The sequence below is a fragment of the Drosophila grimshawi genome, unplaced genomic scaffold (genome assembly GCF_018153295.1).
Source record: "Drosophila grimshawi isolate 15287-2541.00 unplaced genomic scaffold, ASM1815329v1 contig_1377, whole genome shotgun sequence".
NCBI lineage: Eukaryota > Metazoa > Arthropoda > Insecta > Diptera > Drosophilidae > Drosophila > Drosophila grimshawi.
Genome location: NW_025062900.1, coordinates 6,405,260 through 6,418,407, shown reverse-complemented (window position 1 = coordinate 6,418,407; position 13,148 = coordinate 6,405,260). Strand labels below are relative to the sequence as shown.

The following is a 13,148-nucleotide window of genomic DNA, read 5'->3' as shown; positions in this document are numbered from 1 at the left end:
CACCCAGACCACCCTGTCTCCCCCGCCATAGCAATAAGTTCAAAGCAAAGCGCTTTCTCAGAGATTCTGCAATTGCACACCCATTTCTTGGGAGGCTTGTCTATAATATTTGTGCTGATACTCGGAAAACTTAACCCAAAATCCCCATTTAAACTGCAGCTTTAAAAAAATAATAATGTTGAATAGAAGTTGATAATTTACTGCTCCCATTTAGCTGCAGATAATTGTAGTTATAGTTTGACTTTAACAAAATGCATACAATAGTTTTTAGCAGACTTAACTTAGTAGTTTTTAGCAGAGATTATTATGAAACTGATTTATCATTATTATTATAGATAGATAGATATAAATATATATATAAATACAATATAATAATCTCATATTCCTTGGCTGCCACTTCAACAATAGTCAGCTGAAGTTCCTAAGTGAAATCCCAGTTACAGTTCAAGTTTTCAACTTTAAGAAGAATGTGGAAAGGTTTTAGATAATATTAGTTTGTATATTTGGGGTCCTTGTTCATCTAGGGTCTGTTGCTGCTGACGTACAAATATAATGCGTGTTTTGAGTAGTTGCCAGACAATTAGAAAGTTAATATTCATGTAGCTTAAAGACAAAACTGCACGAATTCAGAGAAGCTAGAAATAAGAAGTACTTCAAAACATGAATGAGCGAGAAACTGGTATTCAAATAAGAAGAAAAAGAGAAGCAAAAAAAAAACAAAACACTGAAAAACAGTCGAAATTGCACTTTGTTGATTGAGAAGAGATAAAGCTGAAGATGGAGCAGAACCAATACAAATACCAAAATCTGGTATTTCATAATAAAGTGCGTCATATGTTTGAATTAATTCACATTCACAATCGAATCAAGCGAATATGGCAACAATAACAAACAAATGTGCTAAGAGCGAGAGAGAGAGGAAGCGCGTGCGAGCGGCAGCAGAAGAGAGGAGCAATACAAGCAGACAAAAAAGTACAAAAAATACAAAAAATAATATAAAAAAATAACAATAATAACTCGCTTCAATTTACGAACTGCAACTTTTGAAAATGTGAATCGTGTGATTCATTTATTTTGTATTCTTATGGCAATATCAAAGTAGTGCACAAGGTCAATTAGTTGAAATACCAGAAAAATATAGCAATTAAATTTTAAATTTTATTTATCGATAAAATTTAGATTTTTTGTCTTTTTCTTTTTCTTCTTTTAATTTTTTTTTTGTATTGCAAATGCAGCGTTTATTTATTCTGCTGATTTTTCGAGGCTATTGCGTAATTTGATTTGGAGTTTTGTTTTCAATGTTCTATGACGATTCCCATTGTTGTTAGAAAAGTGCGTTTGTCAGAGCCCAAAGAGAGAGAGAGAGAGAGAGAGGGAGAGAGCGAGAACAACCCCCAAAACGCAATGCGAATCCCTTCCTGTTCCAGTCCAGTCAGAAGCCATAAGACAACAACAACAACAACAGCAATTCAAATAAAATAATGCGAGAAAAAAAGCTGCTCAGCTTCTTTGTGTGTGCGTCTTCCAGGAACACACGTTGTGTATTAACATCTGTGTGTGTGTGTTGTGTGTGTGTGTGTGTGTGTGTGTGTGTGTGTGCGTGTGTGTGTGTGTGTTGTGTGAAAAGGATTTACGCGTTGTTATTTTGCTTGTATGTTTCGCACATGGCCTCAAAACAGATAGCTCAACAGATACCTGAGAGCTATTTTGCCTTCGACTCGATAAAGGTAAAAAGAAAAAAACTAAAAGAAAAAAATGTATTTCAAGTCCCAACTGCCTTCAGGTGTCGTCATTTGGTTCGGCAAACAACTGAGCTGAGAATTGAAAGCTAAACAGAATCAGGAGCACTCACTGATCCTACGGAATTTGCTCTATTTTTTCATTTGGTTTTTTTTTTTTTTTTATCACATTGTTGTTTGTTGTGTAATTGAAAAGCATTTGAAGTAAAAGAAGAGAAGCATTTCATATGCAGCTGCGTAAATTTTTGGCTGTTTTGTTGTTATTGTTGTTGTTGTTGTTTGCTCGTCAAGAAGTACAGTCGCATGCAAAGTCTTACATAGGGATTTTTGAGGATATGCTTTTCAGCTGTAAGGTGAATGACGGAAAAGGTTTATTCTCCAGTAAAAATGCAGATTGAAAAACAGTAAAAAGTCTAAAAAATTGATTAGAAAGTTTAATAAACTAGTTTCTTCGCATTCAATCTGTTAATGTGGATTGATCTAGATCAGTGATGAAAACAATTTGTGTATTCATATTTGAGAGTAAATTTTCTAAAATATTTGCAGCTGGGTTTGAGTTTATAGTCCTTCAATTAAGCTAGTTTATTGAACAAGCACAAAGCTCGTCCAGCAGCTGTCAAATGTCCAATGCAGCAATTCGAAACACTGACCAATTTGTGTTGTGGCCAAAACAACTTTGAACACTCACTCGCAAAATATCCGCTAACACTCGAGCCAAAATTGGCGCTGCTGCTGCTGCTGCTGCTGCTTCAGTTAACCGAACCTGAAAAAGAAGCAAAAGAACACAACTGCAAACTTCCCAGGAATTTGTTAATAGCTTTTTACCGATATCTTTTTGGGGCCAAATCATTCAGCGAGGCGACCGAAACCGTTGATTTTGAAAGAAACACACACACACACACACACACACATATATAGAGAGCAATATGGCCTGAAGGCGAAGAAGGTTCTGGCTTCCACATAACAGCGCAGCAAGCGGTGCGGGGCGGGGCGGGGCGGGGCGGCGCGGTACGTTGCAGGGTTTTGGGTGCAGGCAGACACAGGCAAAAGAGAGCAGAAAACAAAAAAGGAAAAAAGTGGCGCGGTCGCATTTTTCTAACGATTAAACAAATTCGAGGAAAAAAAGCGCATCCCATGCAACGGCAACGGCGCAGCCGCAACAGCGGCAACAGCGGCAACATCCACATTGACTTCCATAGTGGCCGTCACCTGCAGTTTCCAGGAATTGTGAATTTTGGCCAGCGTTCAAGGTTTTGAGACACGCAAAGGAAAGGGAAACCGTAGACGAGGCGCAGCGAAGAAAAAGAAAAAAAGAAAAAAACAAACCTGAAAAAGAAAAGGGAAAAAGTTTTGGTTGCATCGCTTGGCGGCGGCATTTTTGAGCGCGCCTAATTCCACGAATTAAATCGTATATCTTTTTGGGGTGCTCCACACTAAATGCTCGATTAATTTCTAATAAATTGGCTGCTGGCCAACGGAAATACTGCTGCAGTCGCAGTCAGTCGCAGTAACAGCCGCAGTCGCCACCGCAGTCGCAGTCGCAGTCGCAGTCATCGTGCCCTTCAATATAGAATTACGCACACAAATGCATTTCGTTCGATTTCGCCTTGCGACTTTGAAATTTGAGGCTTCTAAACTTTTTCTCAGAACTTGACGAAGCACGAAGCCTGAGCGAGCGAGACACAAACACAGAGAGAGTGTGCATGTGTGTGTAAGTGCGTGTGTGTGCGTGTGAGGCTGTGTGAGAGCGAGCTTTATTTCTATTTATGAGCTTTATGTGTGTTGTTATTGCATTTTACATTCGGATTTGAAGCTGAGAAAGTGCAAAGCTAAGCAGGCGCTGAATTTGTCTTCGATATTGAGTTATGTGAACAACAACGCATCAACATCTTAACTAATCAAAATCCAAAACAATTTCTCTCTCGTCATTCTCGTTGCAGCATTTGTCGTGTTCGGAGTGCGCGTCCTGAAATTCAACTGCTCTCTCTCACTCTCTGTAAACGAAGCGAAACCAAAACCAAAACAAACAAATAAATAAATAAATAAATAAATAAAACGACGTTGCAGCTAAATCATACGAAACAAATTGCAACCACAACAATAATAATAATAATAACAATAATAAATAAATAAATAATTGCATGCGCAAGTCATTGTCGACGCTCAACAACAAACGCAACAAACAATTGCAAAATTCCCTTTGGCTAAGAATTAATAGCGGCCAAATTGCTTTTATGCAAAGCCGGCTAAACAATTCGACGAAATTCCATTTTGGCAACATTGAAAACAAACTTAAAATTAACAACAAACAATTCACGCAACACAACAAGAACAACAACAACAACAACAACAACCAATCAAACAGTCCGCAAATTGTGGGCAGCAGCAGCAGCAGCCACTGCTTCCATTGGCCCTGGCCCGATCCTTTGACCAACCAACGAGCGAGCGCCACACAACAGCAACAACAACAACAAAAAGAACAAGAAGGACAACAACAAAGAAGATAAACAAGCAACAAAATGGATCCACAACAGCAGTTTTGCCTCAAATGGAACAGTTACTCGTCCAACTTGGCAATAACGTTCTCCAATCTTTTCAAATCAGATCTGTTAGCCGATGTCACATTATCCTGCGATGGTAAGTGAAACAATCTCTATATTATTATCCCTGAAAATTGAATTTAGCATTGACATATTACTTGAATTCGTACAAATTTTATGTTCTGACATCAAACGCAATGTTGAATTTTAAATTAAGTATGAAAATATATATTTTCAGCTGATTAGCTATGTAAAATGTATTCAGTATCGAATGGGTCGATATATATTTATACATAATTTAAATAAGAAATCAGTTCAGCTGAAACTATATACGAAATTTGATTATGATATGAAATTTAATATTAATTGTTCTGTATATATTAAGGAAATCCATAAATCGCATCATTTTCATTTAGCACTCAGTTTTGCCTTGTAAAAATATATATTTCTTAGACAAAAAAAATGAAAGTTACAAATTTTGTCATTTATTATAAATTATGAATATAAAATTCAATCAATATATTTATCAATCACAATAATTATCAGTATATAGAAATGTGTTCCCCGTTCTCTGAATTCCACTCTCGTTTCAATTCTACGCCAATTTCATATAAAGTTTACGGTCCAAGTTCCATTTAAATTTGAGCCTTAGCTAAATATTTGGTGGAAGATGAACTGAAGAAGACATCACCTGGTTTTTAGACTTAAGTTAGACGCACTTAGCATGGCTAACAATCAATAAATCGACTTTGTGCTTCTGCAACAGACACGCAAAGGCAGACAAAACCTGAAAGATGGACAGACGGAGGGACAGACCAAGAACAGGCAACAGACAACAGACAACAGACAATGGGACAAACGCACATAAATTGAGTTCCTTTTCTTTTTTTTTTTTTTTGGTTGCTTTGTTTTCTTTTTGGCTAATAAGCCGCCAAAGTGGCATAAAAGGCAAAAGGCTACCGGCAACATTTTCCAATCGCCCAAAAAGCGGCAGACATTGATTTTTCCTTCGCAGCTTGAAGTAGATAGAGTAGGGGGAGGGGACGGGGGGGAGGTGTTGCCGAAAGACGCGGCTCCTTTTTATGGGCCGTCTCGCTGTCTGTTGCGCTATATATGTGTGTGTAAATATATATGTGTGTATGTGTGTGTGTGTGTTACTATTTCATTTACAGCATTTTACTACAGTTTTATGGCAGCTTATTAAATGAATATAAATGTGGACGAACTCTCGTTGGCATTTAGCTCAGATACATAGGTATACATATATATATATATGTACATATATATTTATATGTTTATTTTGTATATAGGTTATGTATAGGCCTATATTTGCCAAATAAAATCTGAAGCCGCTGCTTATTGTGTAAGGTCAGTAATTTCTTTTTGTTGTTTGGGGCTTTTGCCGCTTTGCCGACTCATTTTCATTTTTGGGACCCTTCTCGGCCTTTTTATGCACGCGTTTTGATTTGGGTTTAAATATGCTGCGAGTACGTGTGTCAGCATCTTGGGCAACCATATATACATATATATATACATATACTTAGATATCCCGTTTTATGTGGGCTTATGTTTTAATGCGCAAATTGTTGCGCTGAACAAAAAAAAAACAAACTTTGCTTTAAGTTGGCAGACTTAAATTTTGAAAAATTGCGCATACGCCGTGTGTGCTGCGTATCCTGCGCGTATTTACAGTTATTGTAAAAGCAACCGGCAATTGTACGCTTTACATATCTGTCTGTCTGTCTGTCTGTTTGTTGACGTAGTCGCGCATATTTTTGTCGGTGGGATTATACCTTTACCTTTCCCTATCGCAGAGACTCAGTCTGTGGCCAGACGTCCTGTGCCTCGCCAGCCGGTGCCAAGGGTTTCCACAAATCCTGACCAACCAACAAAAAAAAAAAAACAAAAAATGACATACTCTAAAACCCTTTGCCTTTGCCTAGCTGCCGTTGTCATCCATATCAATCGAAGTGCTACTACTTTTGATTAAAATTTTGAAATGCGCCCCACCCAAAAAACAACAAATCAAAAAAAAATATTCATTCTTGTTCGTCCTTTTTTTTGGAGTACCGCTTTTAATTGTGGTTTTTAATATTTTTCATTCTAAAATATCACATATTCTAACGTATTCATATCCATTTTATGTTTGATTTACCATTTCTATTTTCTTCTTTTTTTTTTTTGTATTTTTGTACATTTTCGAAATGAAGCATTAAATATTTGCCAGTCCTTCGAACAAAGGCAAATAGCAAATATGTTTTCGATTGTTTTTTAATATTCATGTGCGCTTTGCTTTGGTTCTCTGTATTTGTTTTTTTCCACTTCTTTTATTGGTAGATGGGGTTACATTGGTTTCGGGCATTTTCAGCACTTGAGAAATGAGCATTTTTGCGAAATGAACATTTGCTTGGCCTTGGGCCATTCTCGATGAGTTTATTTTTTCGGGGGTTGCTATTCACCGAACGGCAGCAGAGTCATTAACAAGTACTCGCATTAGGTGTACTAATGGATTCAGACTTTGGCTAAGCTTTTTGGAGTTGCAAAAAACAAAAAAAAAAAAAAAACAAACATAATTTTTAAAGTTTCAATACAAAATTTAAAGCACTATGGAAATTTGCTATGGCAGCTTTATATATATATGCTCTACAATATTCATGTAAATATTGATATTTGTGCTAGCAACTCTTAAAAAGTCTTCACGCAATCTCTTCATAAAAAACCTTGACTTTTTAATCCCTCCCAATGGCGTCGCACTATTTTGCACTTGAGAACAGTGCATAAAAACATATAAATATGAATCATCGGCTCTTAGAGACGATAAGATTATATATATATGCAGAAACAAAAACAGCTTTCAACTGTTGCCATTGTATTAATGAATTTTAAAGTGCACCCGAAATCAAAACATATTTTCTAATAGTTTAATAGTTAATTGCTCAGATACATATATATATTATACATATATATATATATATATATATATATATGTGTGTAATACATACGCTTACGCTGCGAGGCAGAACGTAAACAACGCCAGTCAATTAGTATGGCATTTGTTGTTATTTTCCATTTCTTTTTCCCCCCATTTTTATTTGTTTATCAGCGAATAATCGCACACATATGCATTGGTGAAATATGCGTATATTTTCGGGTTTTGAATTGTTTTTTTTGCGTTTTCTTTGAGGCGCTTGTGACCTAATTTCTGTTGTATCAAGTGTTAGAAATTAAGCAAAAAAAAAATATATATATATATATATATGGGAATAAAAATAGAAAAATGAACGAAATAAAAATGTTAATCTACAAATAACAATTGATGTGGTTTAAATTAAATGCTGCGCATGCATTTCGATTATATAAGAGCTGTACATTTTTATATACCCTACATTTATATACCCTGACGAAAAGCATATAACAACCCGACTAAGAATGCTCTGCTAAATACTGCAATGCTAGCATTAACAGGCAGTTTTTTCGAATTTTGATAGTAGATAGGCCAAAATTGGTTATTGCTTTTGATTGATAAACAATTGCACTTAATTGGCTAGGAAAAAATTGTAAGTTTGATTGCATAAAAAAGACAGTAATCATAGACATTCTATTAGATCTTGTCTGCATTTATTGCTTTAGTGCATTTCCTCTCTCTCTCTCTCTCCCTCCCTCTCTCTCAGTTGTTTTGATTCCACAAGTAAATTTAGTAAGAAGTCACATCGGCTGATAGGCAACGCTTATCAGCCACATGGCAATATAAAAATTGACACACATTTCTGCTGAAAATAATTTGCTACAGCTGCACTTTGATTAGATTAAAGGCTCCGCCAACTTACATATTTTTGCAATCGACGAAAACTTTGCAAAGTATTGTAGAAATAAATCGAGCTATATATGAATATCTTGCGAGTTGTGTGCCAGTGCGCGCTTGTCGTTTCAATTTGACTTAAGTAGCACGCGGCACAAGTACAACAAGTGCCCCATAAACTTACAGCACAACCCAACCCTTGGTCTTAGCCATTGCTTGCCAAAAAAAAAAAAAGTAAAAGCGTGAAAAATGCCAACACACAGAAGCCGAGACCCAAAACTATACCCCGTCCACAGAGATGTGGTATATAACAAAAGGCAGCCAGCGACGACTAGTCAAGAAAACACATAAAAATATACTTATACTGTCGAAGGGTGGTGGGGTGGGGGGTGGTTGCAAAAGGGATATTGCGTATACGCCACAGCAGAAGCAGCAGCAGCAGCAGCAGCTGGTTTTGTATGTCACAGGTACACACACACACACACACACACACACACACAGCGGAGAAAAAGATGTCGGCCAAGACGTTGATGTTGAATAATAACTCAGACACACACACACACACAGACAATGTGTGTGTGTTTGCGAGTAGAGTCAAGAGCAAGGAAATGATTTCCTTGCTCGACTTTTATTATGCTTTTGTGTGCCTGATATCTATGCTTATTTTTATATATAAGTATATATAAGTGAATGTGTGTGTGTGTGTGTGACATGATTTTTATGAGTTCAAGGTCTCTAAGCGTTTTATGCTTGCGGCGCCACCTGTTGGCCGCATTTTATAGCCGAGCGCCGGAAAGTATGCTTTAATTTCTTTACTATTCGCATTGCGCCACAATGTGCGCTATAAAATCGGCTTTTGGGGCAAAACTCTGTTTGCCTATTTATATTATATTGATTTAAGCTGCCTTCTTGTATAAGCTTTAATACAGTTGATCTAGCGACTTACTTTTACACATGTATTTACATTAATAAGTATTTAGTTTTTCTATAATTTGCATTTACTCGTACTTTTGCTATAATTTATGATAGCAAAACTAAACCGATATTTGGAAACTGCGCCTTTTTGTTATTGTTAACTAAAATAGATACTCTAAGCTCTTGTTTTCCTTTTACTTTCTCAAATATTATCACTCCATTTATTTCTTTCCATTTTAGGCGCCGTTTTCCGAGCACACAAACTAATATTGGCCGCCTGTTCGAAAAAGTTTGCCGATCTGTTTGAGAATACGCCGACAAATGGCCAGTGCGTTATCATATTGGAGGCGACCACGCCGGACAACATGGCCGCGCTGCTGGAGTTTATGTATAAGGGCGAAGTCCATGTCTCCCAGGAGGCGCTCAACAGTTTTCTCAAATCCGCCGAGAGTCTACAGGTGAGAGTTTCGTTGATAGATTTTCACCTGATTTCTAACTAACACTTTCCGTTTGATCAGGTCAAGGGTCTGTCCACAGAGACGGGCCGTTTGGCGGCACAGCAGGCGCAGCAGCAACACATGGGTGGCGATAGCTCACCGCTTGATTCACCCACTGGGAGGCGCAACATGCGCAACAGTTTAAGTGGCAGCGGTGGCGGCAACAACAACAACAACAACAGCGGCATCGGCATCGGTTTGGGTGGCGCCAACAGCGGCGCCATTGCCGGCAATGGGCTGAGCCTGGCGGGCGCACTTAGCGGCATGGCTGCTGCTGGTGGCATGGCTGCGGCGGCAAGCGTTGCGGCAAGCGGCCTAAGCGCTCTGGCGGCCAGTGCTGGTGCGCTGGATCGTTGCGGCAGCGCTGGTGGCAACATCATTAGCGGCTCCGCGTCAAGCGTTGGTCCAATGAGCACGGGCTCTGCAGCTGGCGTTGGTGGCGGTAATAATGTTGGCGTTGGCGGTGGCAACAATGGACCCATCAGTCTGGGCAGCAGCGTTGTCGCAATGCATTTAGGCGGCTCCACGGGCAGCCTAAAGCAGGAATGTGACTCACTGATGCATCCGAGCAGCTCCACATCGCTGGGCGCCATGTCTGGCTATGTGCCGCCAATGTACCACCGTCCCATGTCCTTCAACGAGCCGCTGCGCAAGCGCGCCCTACGCAGTCCCTTCGCCGAGCAGGAGTTGCGCGGCAGCGTTCTGCGCGATGGCTCCAAAAACTCCTCGGAGTGTCCCAGCCCCATCAATAAGCCACCGTACCATCGGCCCTCGTCCAGCGCCTCCTCAACGGCGCCCACAGAGGCAGACACAATGCACTCTGAACGTGCCTCACCGCAGTCCAGGTAAGCGCCACCAAAATGTAGAGCGGGTTGTCCACAGCATCCAACATTGATGAATAATTAATATTAGGATGGGATGGGAAGGAGATGGGAAGGGGAATGGATATATAGAGATGGATCGAAACTTTGCAGAGCCATAACTTCGTTAAAAGTCATCAGATTTTGAATTTTCTCTCATTGCTTGACTTCAACATAAATGCTAAATTTAAAGCTGGAAAAGCATTTCTGGCTCGGAGTTAATGATATGATTAGACTCCCAAAAAAGTGCTAAATCTTTTCAGAACAATAACTTTCAAAAGTTATGCACAAAAATCCCAACAAAAAAAACGATTTAAAGTTTGGGCAAATGATTTTTGGTGGAAAGTAGTTAGCATCATCTATTAGAGCCAGGTATTCAGCTGCAATTCTTTGATAAGCCAATATTTATATATAGATTACTAATAATATCAATCAATTTGCAGCCGCTATGAGAACCACAGTCCGAGCACCACCGCCGGCAATGGGAATGCGCCCAGCAGTTTGGATCGCATTGTGAAATCGGAGCGGAATAATGGCAGTGCCAATGAGGCTAACGACGACGAACGCGAACTGATGGATGAGTCAACAGATGTATGCAGAACTGAAACTCAAAGCGAATTACCTAAAGATTACTAAAAGAAAACCCTTCTTTTCCCCTCTTCCTCTCTCTCTCTCTGTTTATCTACAGAATGGCGCTGAGGATTTGCGTGTGAAGCTGGAGAATTCAAGCTTTACGCCGCCGAAATTCGAACCAAATTCGAACACATCATCGACGACACCGAATGCGCTGCTGGAGAATCTAAAGAACGCGGATGGTTCGCTCTCTGGCAATTTGGCAGCATCGATAGCACCAGCTGACATGTTGAACGTGTGGAATGCCACCAAGATGAACAACAAGAACAGTGTCAACACAGCCGATGGCAAGAAATTGAAGTGTTTGTATTGCGATCGTCTGTACGGCTATGAGACGAATCTGCGGGCACACATCCGTCAGCGGCATCAGGGCATCCGTGTGCCGTGCCCCTTCTGCGAGAGGACATTCACGCGCAACAATACGGTGCGTCGGCACATTGCCCGGGAGCATAAGCAGGAGATTGGTTTGGCTGCCGGGGCGACAATTGCGCCGGCGCATGTGGCAGCAGCGGCGGCGGCAGCGGCAGCCGCCAATCATTCACCATAGGAAGCGGCCGCAACGGCAGCGGCAGCAGTAGTCATGAGCGCCCACAAGGAGGCGGCTAAGCAGCGTAAACGTAAATCACTCAAAATGGCATTGGAGAAGTGTATGCAGCGGCGGGATGCGATGGCATCCGCTGAGGCAGTGACTGGGGGAGATCATCATCATCATCATCAACAACAACAACATCATCAAATTGGAGGGGGCGTAGGATCATCGGGCGGGGAGACGACGACAACGACGACGTCGACGACGATGGCATCATCGACGGCAGCGGCGGCATCAGCGGCTGCGGCAGCGGCACTGCTCAGTTTTGAGCATCAGCAGCAGCATCGGCAGCAGGTGCATCAGGAGCTGGCGTTGCAAATTAAGGCGGCAATGGCCGCTGAACAGGAGCAACGTGAACAGCAGCAGCACCAGCAGCAAGCGGCGGCAGCGGAGGCGGCGGAGGCCATGGATACCACGGCCAATACAACAGCAACAACAACAACAACTGCGACAACAACAACAACAGATTGCAGCGATGCGGAGGCAAGCGATGTCAGTGAGGCAGCCAAGCAGGCGGCCACCACCATGGATATCGATGAGCCGATGCGTTCGCCAGATCCCGAGTCCGAGCTTGTTGTAGTTGAGCCCAAAATAGAGCCGCTGTCCGACAGCGAGGAGGAGGAGGAGGCGGAGCAGGAGCAGGAGCATGAGCATGAGCATGAGGAGCAGCATCAGGAAGATCAGCAGCAGCAACAGCAGCTGTATGAATCGGAAGCTGAATTGCAACGCACGCCCACTTCGACGCCCACCAGCCCCATGATGATGATTATGCCACACGAACCACCCACATTGACCTCAACGCCCAAGCTCAATGTGGATGTCAGTGAGCAGTAAGCAAATGATGATGAAAAAACACCCGCCACAAGCACCCCCCCACACCCCACCCCCCCAAAATGCCCCCGACAACCCTCTAAAATATTAAGAATTTATAAATGATTTATTGATGATGAGTGATTGAGTGATTGAGTGATGATGATTGATGAAAAAGAGACGTTTATGCGCAGATCAAGAAGAACAGCTGATCTGAAAAAAGAAATGAAGATAATGACTACTGTTGCAACTGTTGTTGCCCTCGGAGACCACCTAAAAAAGTCCCAGACTCTTAGAAGTCTTGGCAAAATGTTTACTATAAACTAATCTAATACTAAACTAACCTTAAACACACACACACACACACACACACACACAGTACACACACATACAAGTACACAACTGCAGTATTTGATGTTTTTAAATGATGAATTTTATTGACAATTTTAATTTCAGACAACAACAACAACAATTAACAAACAAACAAACAAACAAACAGACTAACAACAAATTAGCAAAGCAAAGCGCAGATTAAACATTTTACATTTTTTATTATTAAAACAAAAAAAGAAAAAGGAAAAAGCTGCAAAGCAAAGAGAACACAACAAAATGCAATCCGGCTGAAAAATCGTTTTCAGGGTGCTAATTAAAACAAAGGAAAACTAAAACCAAGTCAACAAAAACCAAGTCAGAGAAAAGCGCATACAAATATGGAACAGCAAAAATAGTTTATGCTTAAATAACAGAAAGTTTGAACGTTTTTGAT

The 13,148-nt window shown here is 40.5% G+C and overlaps 1 protein-coding gene across 1 annotated transcript; it reads left to right on the top strand.

Annotated features, from left to right (window-relative positions):
• The first annotated feature begins 4,090 nt into the window (after window positions 1-4,090).
• LOC6562352 (zinc finger protein chinmo) lies at window positions 4,091-12,427 on the top strand. The gene is given in 5 exon segments (XM_001988871.3): window positions 4,091-4,376; window positions 9,234-9,451; window positions 9,512-10,335; window positions 10,794-10,941; window positions 11,039-12,427. Coding segments are annotated over 5 exon segments (2,676 nt in total). The 5' UTR covers window positions 4,091-4,258; the 3' UTR covers window positions 12,407-12,427.
• The last annotated feature ends 721 nt before the right edge of the window (window positions 12,428-13,148 follow it).